The 13,634-nt window shown below is 38.3% G+C and overlaps 1 protein-coding gene across 11 annotated transcripts in view; it reads right to left on the reverse strand.

The window, feature by feature from the left end:
• Nucleotides 1-13,634, reverse strand: part of CADPS (calcium dependent secretion activator) — a 572,571-nt gene that overhangs the window by 159,890 nt on the left and 399,047 nt on the right. For all 11 annotated transcript variants that reach the window (XM_078152119.1, XM_020976388.2, XM_020976394.2 and 8 more), the window contains exons 12-13: nucleotides 9,992-10,128; nucleotides 6,733-6,920 (exon numbers count right to left, since the gene is read on the reverse strand). In XM_078152119.1, coding sequence (XP_078008245.1) covers nucleotides 6,733-6,920; nucleotides 9,992-10,128 — 325 coding nt within the window. The remainder of the gene's footprint in view (nucleotides 1-6,732; nucleotides 6,921-9,991; nucleotides 10,129-13,634) is intronic.

A 13,634-nucleotide genomic window follows, 5' to 3' on the forward strand; every position in this document is an offset into this window, starting at 1 on the left:
ATTTCCAGAAGATTTTCCAGTCCTAGACATCTCCAAGCAGAAGGTCAATGATCACTTTCCAGGTACCCTGTACTATCTATGCTAGGTACTGTGTGTGAAGATAGTGTGAAGGTAGTGAAGATACAAAGTGCTAAATGCAATAGTTCTTCCCCTCAAGGAGCCTGCATTCCAGGGAAGGGGTTCCCAACATTTTTTTAGTCTCTTTGGCTTTCATTACACTTCCCATGCTGGCTATCCAACATGAAAGCAAAGCAATTCTATAGTTTTCTTGTATGAACAAATAAGAAAAACATTCACATACTGCCTATTCAATATAAAAAGACATAATTTGTTTTTCTACCATGCATGTGTACTTAACAAATGAAACAGATTCATTAATTTGAATAGGATATTGTCATTTACCAAATATTCCCTATGTCCCTCACCAGCATCTGTTAACTTCTAGAAGTATATTGACCCATGTTGGGAATCCCTGCTGTATAGTAATGCTAGTTTTGGGGGGTTTGGAAGCCCATCTTAGATATACATTCATTTGGGCACAAATGCTGAACTGTGTTGCACATGCATCCCTTCCCCAACCATATTTTATACTGTCCATATGCAATATGAAATCCTGACTGTGTGCATACTGACATGCTCCAGCCATTGAATTTTTATCATCTATGGGGACTGATTTCAACAAAGTAGATTTCAGCTTGGTATATACTTTTTATTCTCCTTGAAAAGTATAAGGCATCATTCCTCCAATCATCCTTATGCTCTAAAAAGGACATCCTAGTTGTGGAGGGCAATTGCCTCTAGCGAATCATTCATTTAATGAAGTCTTGTAACAAAGTTCCACCTGCATGTTAAACTTAGGAATTTTTCTCAGGAGTCTTGCTGAATCATAGCATTGAGTAAATTAAGTGAATACTGACTCAATTTGCAAAGTTGAAAATTGACTCTGACCCACCTATTAAAAATTTATGTGTACAGGAAGTCTGTATTTCTTTCAAATCTATTCAGCTCTACATTTTAAGAGCCTACAATGTATAGGGCACTAATAATCTAGAATGCACCAGTCGTTAAATGGATCTGAGAAGGATGTGAGGTATGGTCTACTATCCTGTTGAACCCAGATCTGGGTCACTCTGGTGTAGGAAAGAGACATCTTGGCTAAAGTTTAGGGTGGTCCCAGGCCAAAAGTTTCCATGTGGTTGGTAATCTAGATAGCCTTTATCTTCTTGTATATTTCCATTCTTTGTTATTATCTCTGAATAGCTTTCCTTCCAAGTGGCTACATAGTAAGCATGCTGCATTTACCTCAACCCCTTGGCATAGAAACACTCAAATTCTTTCCAAGGGCAGCTCTTACCCCTATCCTTACCTCCTGGAGATTTGATACCATTGGACATCTTTTCTAGAATTTTTAGGATTCTGGCCCTCCCCCATATGCTTATAGACTCATTAATATCTGGAACTCATGTTAGATCAGGGCAGCTGGCATTATGGATCTGTTAATTGCCGATACAATGTACTGCTATTCCACACAGCCCATATGCGTGTCACAGTGCTGGCATTCACGAAATGTTAAATAATAATGTAAATGAGAAAAAATTTTCAATCCCAATAATAATTTGGATCCAAAGAACACTGACGCAATAAACGCTCATCAAAGCTGTTTGATTACCTTGTCTCTGTGGGAGAGTGACCAAAGTGATGCTAATTTAAATGTCATCTAGAAAGAATATTAGAAAAAAACACACACAATGATGAAAATTCAAGGCTGCACCCTTGGGAGCTAGTTTAAAAGTTATGGTATCTAATGAGTTATAAGCAAAAAAAAAATGAATGCCAAAAACAACAAGCTATATACATGTCACGGTTACCCTTCTTTTAACAAATTCAAAATCCAAATGGATTTGATTCTAAGGAGGTTGTCCAATTAACATCTTTAGTACAAACTGAACAACCAATGGTAACCTAACTTTTGCCTTGGGGCACTGGGTGTGTTGACATGGCACCCATATACACACACAAATCCAGTTGAAAAAGTAGGGAATTTAGTCAGTCATTGGGGTGTTTGGTCTACACAAGCCTGACCTTAAGTCTTTCAAAAGCTCTTGAGACCTGAAATAATATAGAATAAATATCTGGATAACTTGCCCACCTTTTATCCAGATGTATTGATATTATTCAGACAGTTCTTCAATGATATTTAGCATTTTTTCTTGAGCAACTTTCCAGGGTAAGCTGAGGGTATTTTAATCTTTAGGACCCCCCCCCCATAACTGAATGTGAATTGTCTCTAACTGTGGCAGGTCTAGTTATGGGAATTATAGAATCATAAAATATTAGTCTAAAAATGGAAAGGGGATTAGACGTCATTGAATCCAACTTTCCTCATTCCATGTAGAAAGAAACTGGAGACCATAGAGAGGAAATGACTTCTCTAAGGTCAAACGGGTAGCAAGTGGCAAAGCAAGTGTTCCAAACCCAAGTTCTCTGGAGGCTCTTTCCATCACACACTATCATCTCATTTAATAGGTTGCCCATCAAATAAAGGACACAAGTTGATGACCCTAGAATATCCCCCAACTACAGAATACAGGTGAGTTGATGACTTAGTGTGGAGGGATATGATAGTAATTAGTAGTTGACCTTTAGGAGTTCAGTTCAATGTTGATTTATTAAATGTTGATTTATTAAATTTCCATAGTAAAATGTCTAAAAGAACAAATTTGGATCAGAGCTACTGCAATTGGCTAGTGAAATTACTTCCTTACTGCAGGCACAGAACCATTAAACACACACACACACACACACACACACACACACACACACACACACACACACACACTACTATTTGCCAAAGCTTTTCTATTGCGTAATCCAACAATCCAGTTATACTCTGTTGTAGTTCAGGCCCTGATCACCTCTTACCTAGGTTATTGAACTAGCATACTACTTAAATTCCTAGTCTCCAGTCTCTCTACCTTTTCCAATATATTTTTCATAGCTGCCAATGTATCTTTCTAAAGCAAATATTTGACCATGCTGCTTCCCAACTGATTGAACCTTCAAAGGCTCCCTATTGTTTTTAGTATAAACCACAAACCTCCACTTGTTACTTGAAACCCTTCACAATCTGACCCCAGCCCGCCTTTCCAGGCTTATTTTACATTATTCCATTTGCTCTACATTCCAATGAAAATAGTATCCTTTTTTTTTTTGCAGAACTTCTTGTATATCTTCCCTCTGTGCCTTTGCATAGGGTGTCAACCAAGCCTAGAATGGACTTTCTCCTTTTCTCCACCTCTCAGAATTCCTAGCTGTCTTTCATGTTCAAATCATAAGCCACCTTTTTTTCTGGATGCTGCTCCTTGTAAATATTCTCTCCTTCCCCTTGAAATTACACTGCTACATCTTTTTACAAGTTGTTGCTTCTTTCCCCGCTCCTGGTGGAATGTCAGGTCCTTGATGATATAGGCTATTTTCCCAGTTGTCTCCCTAATACTCAGCACATAGTAGGTGCTCCATAAATGCTTGCTCAATTGTATTGAATTGGGCATCATCATTGGTGAGGAATCTGAGCATCACCAGAGCATGAGCAGATTGTGAGCTTGGTTAAATCACAGTTATTTAGCCTGTCTAAATTTCATGATTAATGTGTATGCTCCATAGTCAATCTAGTACATTTCAATATTGTCCAACCTATGAGCTGGGTGGAGTGGGTAGTGACCAATTAGGGTTGTCTAATGTAGATAGTGTATAATCTGTGAAGATGGTTTTGGTGTCAATCTCAGGTTTCAACCCATTTCAGGGCCATACTGGGTTCCCAGTCTTTTCTTTGCCTTTTGACAGAAAATTTGATGTGTCTGGCTACACACAGGTATCCCAAAATAGATTCACAAGTGCTTTCCTCCCCCCTTTTTCATTTGACATAGGGCATTATCAATGGGGCAGATCAAAGTTAGAGGTGTATTTTGAACAGCTGTTTTATTCCAATGCTGTGTCCAACACTGCTCATCTGGCCAGACTGTATAGTAGAAGCAGAACCCTGGACAGCAGCTAGTTAGCTGCCACTCTGATGGCTTGTCATTCTGTCAGTGCTAACCTTCAGGGTTCTGAAACATCTGAATCACATTCTCTCTGCACTTTCTTACTGACTCCGAGCTACTGTTGTCTCACTGTCTGACCTTACACAAACAAAATATAAACAGACAATCCACCTCAGCTCCATCACTGGCTGTTGTGGGTACGGGAGATGGATAGCCACATAGAATTATGTTTTGATTTGACCTTCATTTCTGGTTGACTGACAGCCAACCTCATTCTGGAGGAAGCTGGATTCCTGGATTTGGGGGCTTTTCTTCCGTAAGAATACATTGTGTAACTCCCAGTACTAAGAAAAAAACCAAATGAATAGAATCAAGCTAAAAATAAAAAGCAAGCATGTCCTGAGTACGAAAATGGGTAAATGTGTGTTCAGTAACTTATTAATGACAAGTAGCTTATGTGTTTTATATATTTTTCTATTGGATATACAATTCTTTTGTTTCAGGGCCAGACATTTCCTTCATAATGATCAGAAAGTCTCTGATTAAGTTCTACTTTTGAGACGTGATGGCACCAACATCCAATAGACCTAGTTTTGATGGGGAAAAAAAATCTCACCACACCAAGAAATGAAACATTCATTGTATTCATTAAAAATGGAGCTTCCTTAAAATTCATAGAAATCTCTTTAAATTTTTAGATCTAAAAGGAATCTTAGAGGTTGTCTTATTCCACACCTCCATCCTGCTACCACCTCATTTTACAGTTGAGAAAACCAGTCTATTTATCTACTATCTGTCTTTATTTTGTGCTTTTCATTGCAAGTTCATTTTTGAATAGAATATGGAACTTTTTCCTCTCCTCTCAGGAACAGGATGAAAATAAGAGTGGCTGTGCTCCATATTTGATGTGGGTGCCATAAACATATAGGTCTCTCTGAAGCAAGCTCATCTCCCTTTTTTGCCCCTGGTTTCAGAACAATCAAAGATGATTTGCTCTTTGTCAATAACTTTGAAAGTACCAGGAAACTTGATGTCTGTGAAAGAAAATATCTAACTCATAATTCTGTCTCCATATTGCTTGATTAGTTTTTAAAATATAAACTAATCTAAAATGGTCCCCCAAACTCTAACTAATTCATTGCCATCCTATAGAATTATTGTTCATCACTAGGAGTGAAACAACATTTCATCTTCAAAAAGCTTAAAAAATTGATTTCAAAGAGATTGCAACATCAGCAACAGAAAGCGTCGGAAGAATAGCCCACATGCTTCAAGCACAAGTCACCACCCAACTCCTCCTTACCTTTTGGGGTCAGGATTCAACTGGGGTTTTGGATCTTTTCGTTTTTTAGACTCCTTTTTGGAATCCCTTCTGGCATCCAATTCTAGAGGGGAGGAACTTTTGCTCCCCTCACTGTCTGCACTTGGAAACAACCCACTAAGTAACCCATGCGTTTGTTGACTTTGAGGAAGGGGTGGTTTAAAGGACGGCATGCAGCATGTGGACAGACACAGAAGAAAAAAAAACAAAATAAGAAACACATGTAAAAGGAGAAAGAACAAAAAGAAAGCATGAAAACAAAAATGCAAACAAATACATTCAAATGAAAATAATAAGAAAAAAAGATGTAAACTTGCATAAGGAAAAATCAGAACTGAAAAGAAAATAAGAGATCCCAAACTGTTTCCATGACAAGATGTATAAACCTAACTGTGAATCAAGTGGCAGTGTTACAATATGAAATCCAGACAATGTGTATCATAATTCATGATGATGTTTACCAGGGAGTTTACAAAAACACTTCATTATTTTATAACACTTTCTTATTCAGTAACATATGTAGAATACAGTGTGACAACCCAGAGTATATAATGCAACTTCTTTAAAAAAAAAGATTTCAGTCCAAGAGGCTGTAACAGATAGTCATTGGAGTGCATATATTTATAAAAAAAAATAAAGTGGAACTTTTCATAGATGCCCTTTGGAAACTAGGGCCAGTGTGACTCTCTCTTATCCACACAAAAGTCTGGAACACTGCAACAATGAGAATAGATAACTTTTTTAATAGTTAACCATTCCAATAAACATTTGTTATTGTCCTTCAGTGCAAATGTCAGAATTTCATGGCGCCCAAGTTCATATAGCCTACCAATGATGGAATATAGTCTAGAATGCATCTTATAGGGATCAATAAAGTTAGAGGTGTGTTGTCATATATGGAGGGCACTAGACACTGAGTATGCAACACTAAAGATGAAAATGAAAGGCAGGGCTCTGATGGATGGCAATTGCAGACATTTGCCTGCCCGCATGTAGATTAATTAGTACCCAGCTCCCCTGGTTATCATCAATCAGAGGAGCCCTAAGGAATTGTAGTCTCACCTCTGTATAAACTTGAGCAAAATCAAAATTAAAAATAAAACTAATTCAGGTGAAAAAATATCTTGACTTCTAAATCTAAATGTAGAAGCTTTTTCTATTGAGGATTGCTTTGTATCATCCAGGCAATGACTTTGCCAGAGCATCGGTGTGAATAATCGGGAACTGATTGTTTATTTCTTTAGCCGTTTCTGACATGGCCAAATTATTCTAATCAAGTGCATGATTCTGGGATGTTTTCAGGGTGTGGAGGCTGGCTACAAGCCGTCACTGTGGATCATTGACCCAGTGCCCACACAAGCATCTTCTTACCTGTTCCCATGAACGTGGGATGCACAGAAGGCAAAGCTGTAGTGAAGCAGTGTGGGGTCGATCATGGCTCCATTTTCAGCTCGTTCAAGGAGATCACTGAGGTAGCAGAGATGTCTGTGACAGCCTCTGACTCCATTTCGTGCACAGTACTCATCTAGCACAAAAACCTGGCCAGGACTGAACCAGCCCTGTTTAGGGAATAAAGGAGAGACTTTCTTTTAAATAGAGGTGGTTTCCTTGGGACTGATTTGAACTGGGTGGTGTTGGTGGGGAGGGAATGGCAAAAGGAGCCAGGATGGAGGGGTGGTGATGCAGTGCCCTAAGTTCCTGTGCTAGGACTTAATAATGCACTGGGAGATTCAGAGTAGAAGTGGGCTTTTCTTTAATCTTAGACCCCAATAATATTGTCTTTCTCACTCAGTATAATATGACTATTGGGGAAAAAGTTGTTTGGGCTAATATTAAAAGCAAATATATTTTCAAGTGCTAGGAAATGTGAGTTATAGTCTACTTGTATGCCAATAGCTATCATAACACTTTGGAAGGAGGTCCTTTTATTTTAAAATAAAGGTAATGCCACAAACATGCAAATATTATTGCATAAGTGGTTTTTAATGATATTTCTTCAATAGACTTAATTGAATCTAGAGGAGCTGCTTTTGCCTTGGTTTGTGTATTTTTAATTTTTAAATTTTTTTTTGGCAATTATTGGGTTCTCATTTGGCTTTTGACCAATCCAAACTCTACATGGAGAGAAGAAACATACCCAATTTCCAACTCTACTGTAGCAAATGGGTGGGGTGACAGGCTCCCCATTTCTGAACCATGAATTAGTTTGTAAATTAATTTAAATCATTTTAGATGGCTATTTGACAGCATGAAGGGGGGAAAAAAGGTTAAATTATGTTGTTGTTGTTGTTTGTTTTGTTTTGTTTTAAACTCTAGCTTCTTCTTGGGGTCATCTTTGGAATATTCCCTTGCTTTTTTTTTTAATGAAAAAAGGGACACTGCCCAGCAAAGAAAATACAGCTACTTGGGAATACATGGAGGGCAACGGAGCTGAGTAGACAACCCTGATGTACAGTGTTATTAGTTCTTATTAGGGACCGGGGTACTAATCAATCGGTGAAATGGAGCTCTCTAAGGTATCAAATGAGAGCATCTTTCCTTTTGAAATTATAAGTTATTGCAACGGGCGGGAGAGTGGTTGAGGCGAAGCACTGCCCCTATAGACAACTTCCTTGCCACCCCATCTGCTACCCCAAATGCTAAATCTTAGAAACAACACTGCTGTGAAAGATTAAAATATATTTCTACGACTCAGATGACACCAAGTCTTTTGTAGATGCCAAAATAACTGCTTTGAAAAGAGTTGAAGAAATATCAATTAGGATCTCAGTCGAAGACACAGAAAAATTTATGGAGCCCTGCTGGTCGGACTCCAAAACCAACGGAAGAAAAGATTATAATAATGAGGGAAGGAATATATAGAGGAAAGGAGATGAGATTCTTTTCGTTTTTATGACTGCCTGAAACTTTGTTCTTAAAAATTCATAGACCCAGGTACTCAGGTGGGGAGATATGATTTTTCATTGTATACTATGTTTTTTGGTTGTCACTTTTTAGGAAAAAATGCAAATAAAGAAAAGGACGTGGGATTTCATATTTCCTTTCCAGATTAACTTTTAGATGATGTTTTAGCCTCTCTCTATGAGAAATTTCAGGACAAAAGAAAATGAGCAAACAAGATAACTAGGTCAAGATGCATTTGTGTTAGCATGAGTCCAGCTGTTTAGAAAAGAAATATGGGAGAAAAAAAATCAATCTTCAGAGAACGGAAGTTAGCCACGAAAGGACGTGAATTAGCTCAGCTATAGATGATGTACTAGTGTGATTTATAATGATTATCACATAATCTTATTAAGTAAATCTGGGGCAAATGGCTTTGATATACAAAATAAGCTTTAAAAAAACCCAAAAAAATCCCTTTTAAGTTGAAAAAGTTAAAATCTTACAGAAAAAAATGATTTTAAGTTTAAAATAACCAGTGAAGTGGCCAAGCCTATTGTAATGCATCAAATCTTCCCTTTTCTTTTATTGCTTAAACTATTTTTCTTATAGACTTAATATTTGTGTTTCCTAGACCTAAATAAAAAGGATTTCAAAAACCAGTCAGACCTAATTCTGCAGGATTTTAGTGTCTCTTAGAAAAAGCAGTGATTTGAAATCATGCAAATTTTGTTTCTTTTCTGTGCTGTAGGGTTTGAAAGTGAGGCTAGGGGCAAGAAATAAATGTCTACTGTGCTTTCCCCTCCCTGGCTTATTTCCTGTCTCTATAAAATGGGACTGGTAATGTCTACCTTTTAGGAAAAGTGATAAAGTTTTATAAAATCACATAAACCTTGCCTTGTCAAGGCTTATTAAGTGAATTATAATGCACAGGGAAAAGAGGGACTCAGGATGCCAAATTACATCTTCCAAAGATGTTCAGGACATACATCATGGCTACCTAGTTTCTAACAAAATGCCTTTGGAAATTTTGATCCTGCCACTGGACAGACAGCACTTCAGACATTTAGGGTTATATAGAAAGCTAAGACATTGTCTAGATATCCTCAACAAATTTATTCAGTTCACCTGAGGTCCTCTGCCCTAAGGATTTCTTCTTGACATTTTACTTTTTATAGAATCCATAGTTTGGGGAAATATGCTAATTTATCAGGTGACTCTAGGATTTTCTTTAGCGAGGGGATTAAATTTCAGGTCTTTAAGGTAGTTATTAAATTCATCAAAAATCAGTGAGAAACTATCTTAGGAGTCCTGCTGTCTTATGAAAAGAGCCTGGTTAAGAAGGAGGCATAGGGGACTAGGTTTGTTCCTGTCAATAGCCTGTCCCTGCAGAGCTTTTTTCCTTCTTTCAAAGTTGTATGATCTCAGTTCAGTAAACCAAAGATTGCTTTATCTTTTGAAAATACTCCTGAAATAAGAATAGGAGGTTGCTTCTTGATCAACTTATCACATTAGGCAAAATATTTTGGCAGCCACATCTTATCAACTGATTGTAAGTGTGTGCATTACCCTGTACTTCAGAAAGAACACAAGTTAGAACTTAGCTCCTAGCCCCCAGAGCACAGTGATGTCTAGGGCAGCTCCTCTATTTTTACTAGGTTTTCTAGAAAAGGTGAGAGTGGTGACCAAAAAAAAGTTCTCTTTCGGGACACTCATGTTTAAACCTCTGTAGATCAAAAAATATACTTGCCAGGCAAGAATAGGAATCATTTAGTCTGTGGTCCAAAGTTAGGCGCTGCACCATCTCAAAGAGGGAAGCGTGGTCAAAGTTACAGGGATTGGAAGAGATAAATTCATCCATGCCATGTTTTTGAGCTCTATCTGCATCTGTTCATTTATACATGTAGAGAGAGACACAATTCAGAGAAACACACATTTTCCTTGACGTTTCCAATATACAGGAATTTACAATGCATTTTGAACTCTAACCACTTTCTCTTATTCACCTTCCTCCCGTGTCCCACCTCTCCCACCCTTACCATACCAAAATATACTTTTGACCTCCCATTGTCAACTTGCATCACTTATTGATTAGCTTATTGCATTTCAGCAAAAATATATTGGCATCAACAGCTTATCTGGTGATCACAATGACAGTGCATGAACACTCTACTGAAAAAAGGAATGCAAAACTCTCAACTTAAGCCTCTTGCTCAAAGAGCACTATTGGCTGACTCAACCTTAGCTTAGCAAAGCCTATTTAATTATTTATTGATGGTGAATTCAAATAGATTCTGCCATTCTACTGAAGGGATAGCCAGAGCTTTTCTCTATATTTTCTAGGTTGTCTGGAAAAAGGGTTTCAATGATGTTCAGCCAAGGCCCAACGTGATGCTCCTTCCACATCTAGTGCCAATTGATTTTAAGAAAGGTCTTCCCCCCCAGTCAAATGCACTCCAAATCATAAAGATTTTTAGTTAATCACAAAGAATAAGTTATATAGGGATGCAATTTTATGCAGTTGAGAATAGTTGGACAGTGAGTTTATTCCATCAACGGAGCCTACAGATAGAAATTTACTCAGCAAGGGTTATGATCTGCCATTTGTTGTGAATTAATAATATCAGTGTATTAACAACTTTCTTTCAGGGCGAGGACTCTTCCTAAAGGCCAATTCACTTTAATATGTGCAACTAAAATAGTACTAACTTTACTAGTGAAAAAAGAGAGGACCCAAGTTGAGGTGTGGTCCCATGAAATTCATGGGTGGGATGGGAAGTGGCTGCTTGAAGAAAAGAACCCACCCCCTTTTCTGTTTCTTCACCTTCTTAATACAGAGATTTCCAGGAAATCCTTTTTAACAGCTAGAGTAAACTTTTTACCCCCCTCTTTGCTTACAACATTTTAGTGGAACACAAGGGCATGTCAATGATGACTGAGGTTGACAGGGCACAGGAAAAATCAATAATCCACTCAGAGAAAGTGATTGGGGGAACTATTTTGCAAGCCTACCCTACTGGAGACATTGGCTCCTATGAAAAAAAATCCCCCTCCCTGCTATGAAAATCTTGAGCTAGAGGCAGTGGGGTTTGAAAATGATATCTCTCCTCACACTATTTTTAATTCTCATCATGGAAACATGGAAATGTGCGTTCAAATAGAACTTCATTGGAGCTCATAGATCAATGCTCTCTCCTCCAATTTTTAAAAGTCTTCTGATCATGGCACCAAGTGCTCAGTGTCTGAACAAGATGCATTGTTTATGTCTGAGACATGCGCGAGCAAAGGTTTCCAGAAGGCATCTTGAGGATGTGTCTCTTTAAAGATGAACAGACTTGCCAGAATGATCAGATAATGTATGTTTTTTAAAATGATATTTTGGAAGAGGTAGTCTCTGCTTCTCTTCCCCCTATCCACACCCAAGTCACACTTGATTCAAGAGAATCTGAAAATCCTCTTGGCTGTGAAACTACCTTAGCTTGCTGTTTGGGGAGGTGGTCTATATGGTTTGGGGTGGATTTTCTCTCCCCTTCACTTGCTCATGCAGGATTATATTTGCCTCTGAGTTTCTTGCCAGTTGACCCATTATGTCTGGCAAGGAAAGAGTATGGCAGAGCAGTGCCCTCTAGAGTTGATGTCAGCAGGCTGGCTTATCTTATCTGAGCAAATGATAAAGTGTGTGTGTGTGTGTGTGTGTGTGTGTGTGTGTGTGTGTGTGTGTGTGTGTGTGTATGAGATAGATTTTCCCCAGTATAAGCAATCAGGATCTCACCTCAGTGACACATTCTGACTTCTCTGGCCTGAGGCACTGTATGCTAAGTCTTCCACAACCTTGGGTCTCTCACGGTAGAACATCATCTACACATGTTCAGGAAGGTCTCTATCTCTCTTGACAGATGATGCCCTCCCATTTCTGTCCCTTTAGGCTAAGATCAATTTGATTAATATGAATAACTAAAGGTTGCATTCATGCTATTTTCAAATCCTCTCCCCACCCTAGTGCCAGGAATATTTTATTCTTCCTCTCCTATTTTTTAACAGCTAGACCAGACATTTTATTTTGTTAGAGGCAGGTTAAGCACTCAAACATTCTGAGACTGAGAAATGACAAATTGGCTGGAGGCCTTCATTTGCCAGTTTGGCTTCTATATTTTATCACTTTTCTCTTTAAGATATGGGGCATACTGGGTACCAAAATTGGGGAAAGGGCCCCTTTGGAGCTGTTAAAAATAGTCCATATGTTCTGAATATCTTGTTCTTTACTTGTTTCTTCATCTGTAAAATGAAAGGTTTGAACTAGGTGGCCTCTGGAATACCTCCTCTAAGCCCCTTGTTAACTTTGCTGCCTGACTGATTTGCTTTGTGAGCTGTTCTCACTTTCCTGATAGATGTTGTTCTAAAGACTGAGCACAATGATCCATGTAAGTTAATGTTAGTTTTACATAAACTTTAAAGTCAGGTCTTCAGGGCAATGCAGCTCAGTGGAAAAAATCACTGACTTTGGAGTCAGGGGACCTGGATTCAAATCCTACTGCTGATATTGGCTGTGATTTCTCAGCTAAGCTGCTTTCCTAGGCCTCATTTTCTTCATCTGTAAAATGAAAGACTTGGACTGGAAAATGATCTCTGAGAGCTACTCTGGTTCTAGAACTATCATTCTCCGGACTAAACATTCTTTGAAAAAAGATTTCACTCCCAAAGCTTAAAATTATTGAGATAAAATGTCTTATTTTCTACCCTTGACCCTAGGAGCCATTTTTGGGGACAATCCATCAACCACCAGAAAGAATACCGAACTTGGAATCAGGGGGCAAGTATTCTAATCTGGTGTTTTCCCTGGGCTATGGGATCTTGGCCAAGTTTTTAGTGTCTCTGGGCCTAAGCTTCATTTCAAAGGGAAGATGACCCCCAAGGACCCTTTCTAACTCTCCATTTAAGATCCCATAATATTGGGGGAGCTGTTTACCAAGAGTTCTTCCAGCTCAGTGATGGTCCTAGGATTCCAAGTATTTATCAAGCACTTGGTCCCTGAAGATTACTTCAGGCACAGGGAGAAGTAATCAAACACATGAAATTTGAATGAACAAAATTTTGATATGCTTGGAATTAGACTCAAAATGTCAAAGGTTCCAATAGCTTCAGGACATCTCATAAAAGCACTAACTACTTTACATGAGTAGAAAGAACTCTGGACTTGGGCAGGAGACTAAAGCTTATCTACCAGGTTTAATGCTTATTGTGTGTTCCTGTGTAACTAAACCTCAGTTTCCTTATCTACAAAATGAAGATGACAAACTTGAATTATCACCCTCAAAGGCAGCTAGGTAGGATTGTAAACAGAGTGCTGGACTTGGAATCAGGAAGACCTGAGTTCCAATTCAGACACTTAATCA

This window comes from Phascolarctos cinereus, unplaced genomic scaffold, assembly GCF_003287225.1.
Source record: "Phascolarctos cinereus isolate Bilbo 61053 unplaced genomic scaffold, phaCin_HiC Scaffold_4;HRSCAF=312, whole genome shotgun sequence".
NCBI classification, from domain to species: domain Eukaryota; kingdom Metazoa; phylum Chordata; class Mammalia; order Diprotodontia; family Phascolarctidae; genus Phascolarctos; species Phascolarctos cinereus.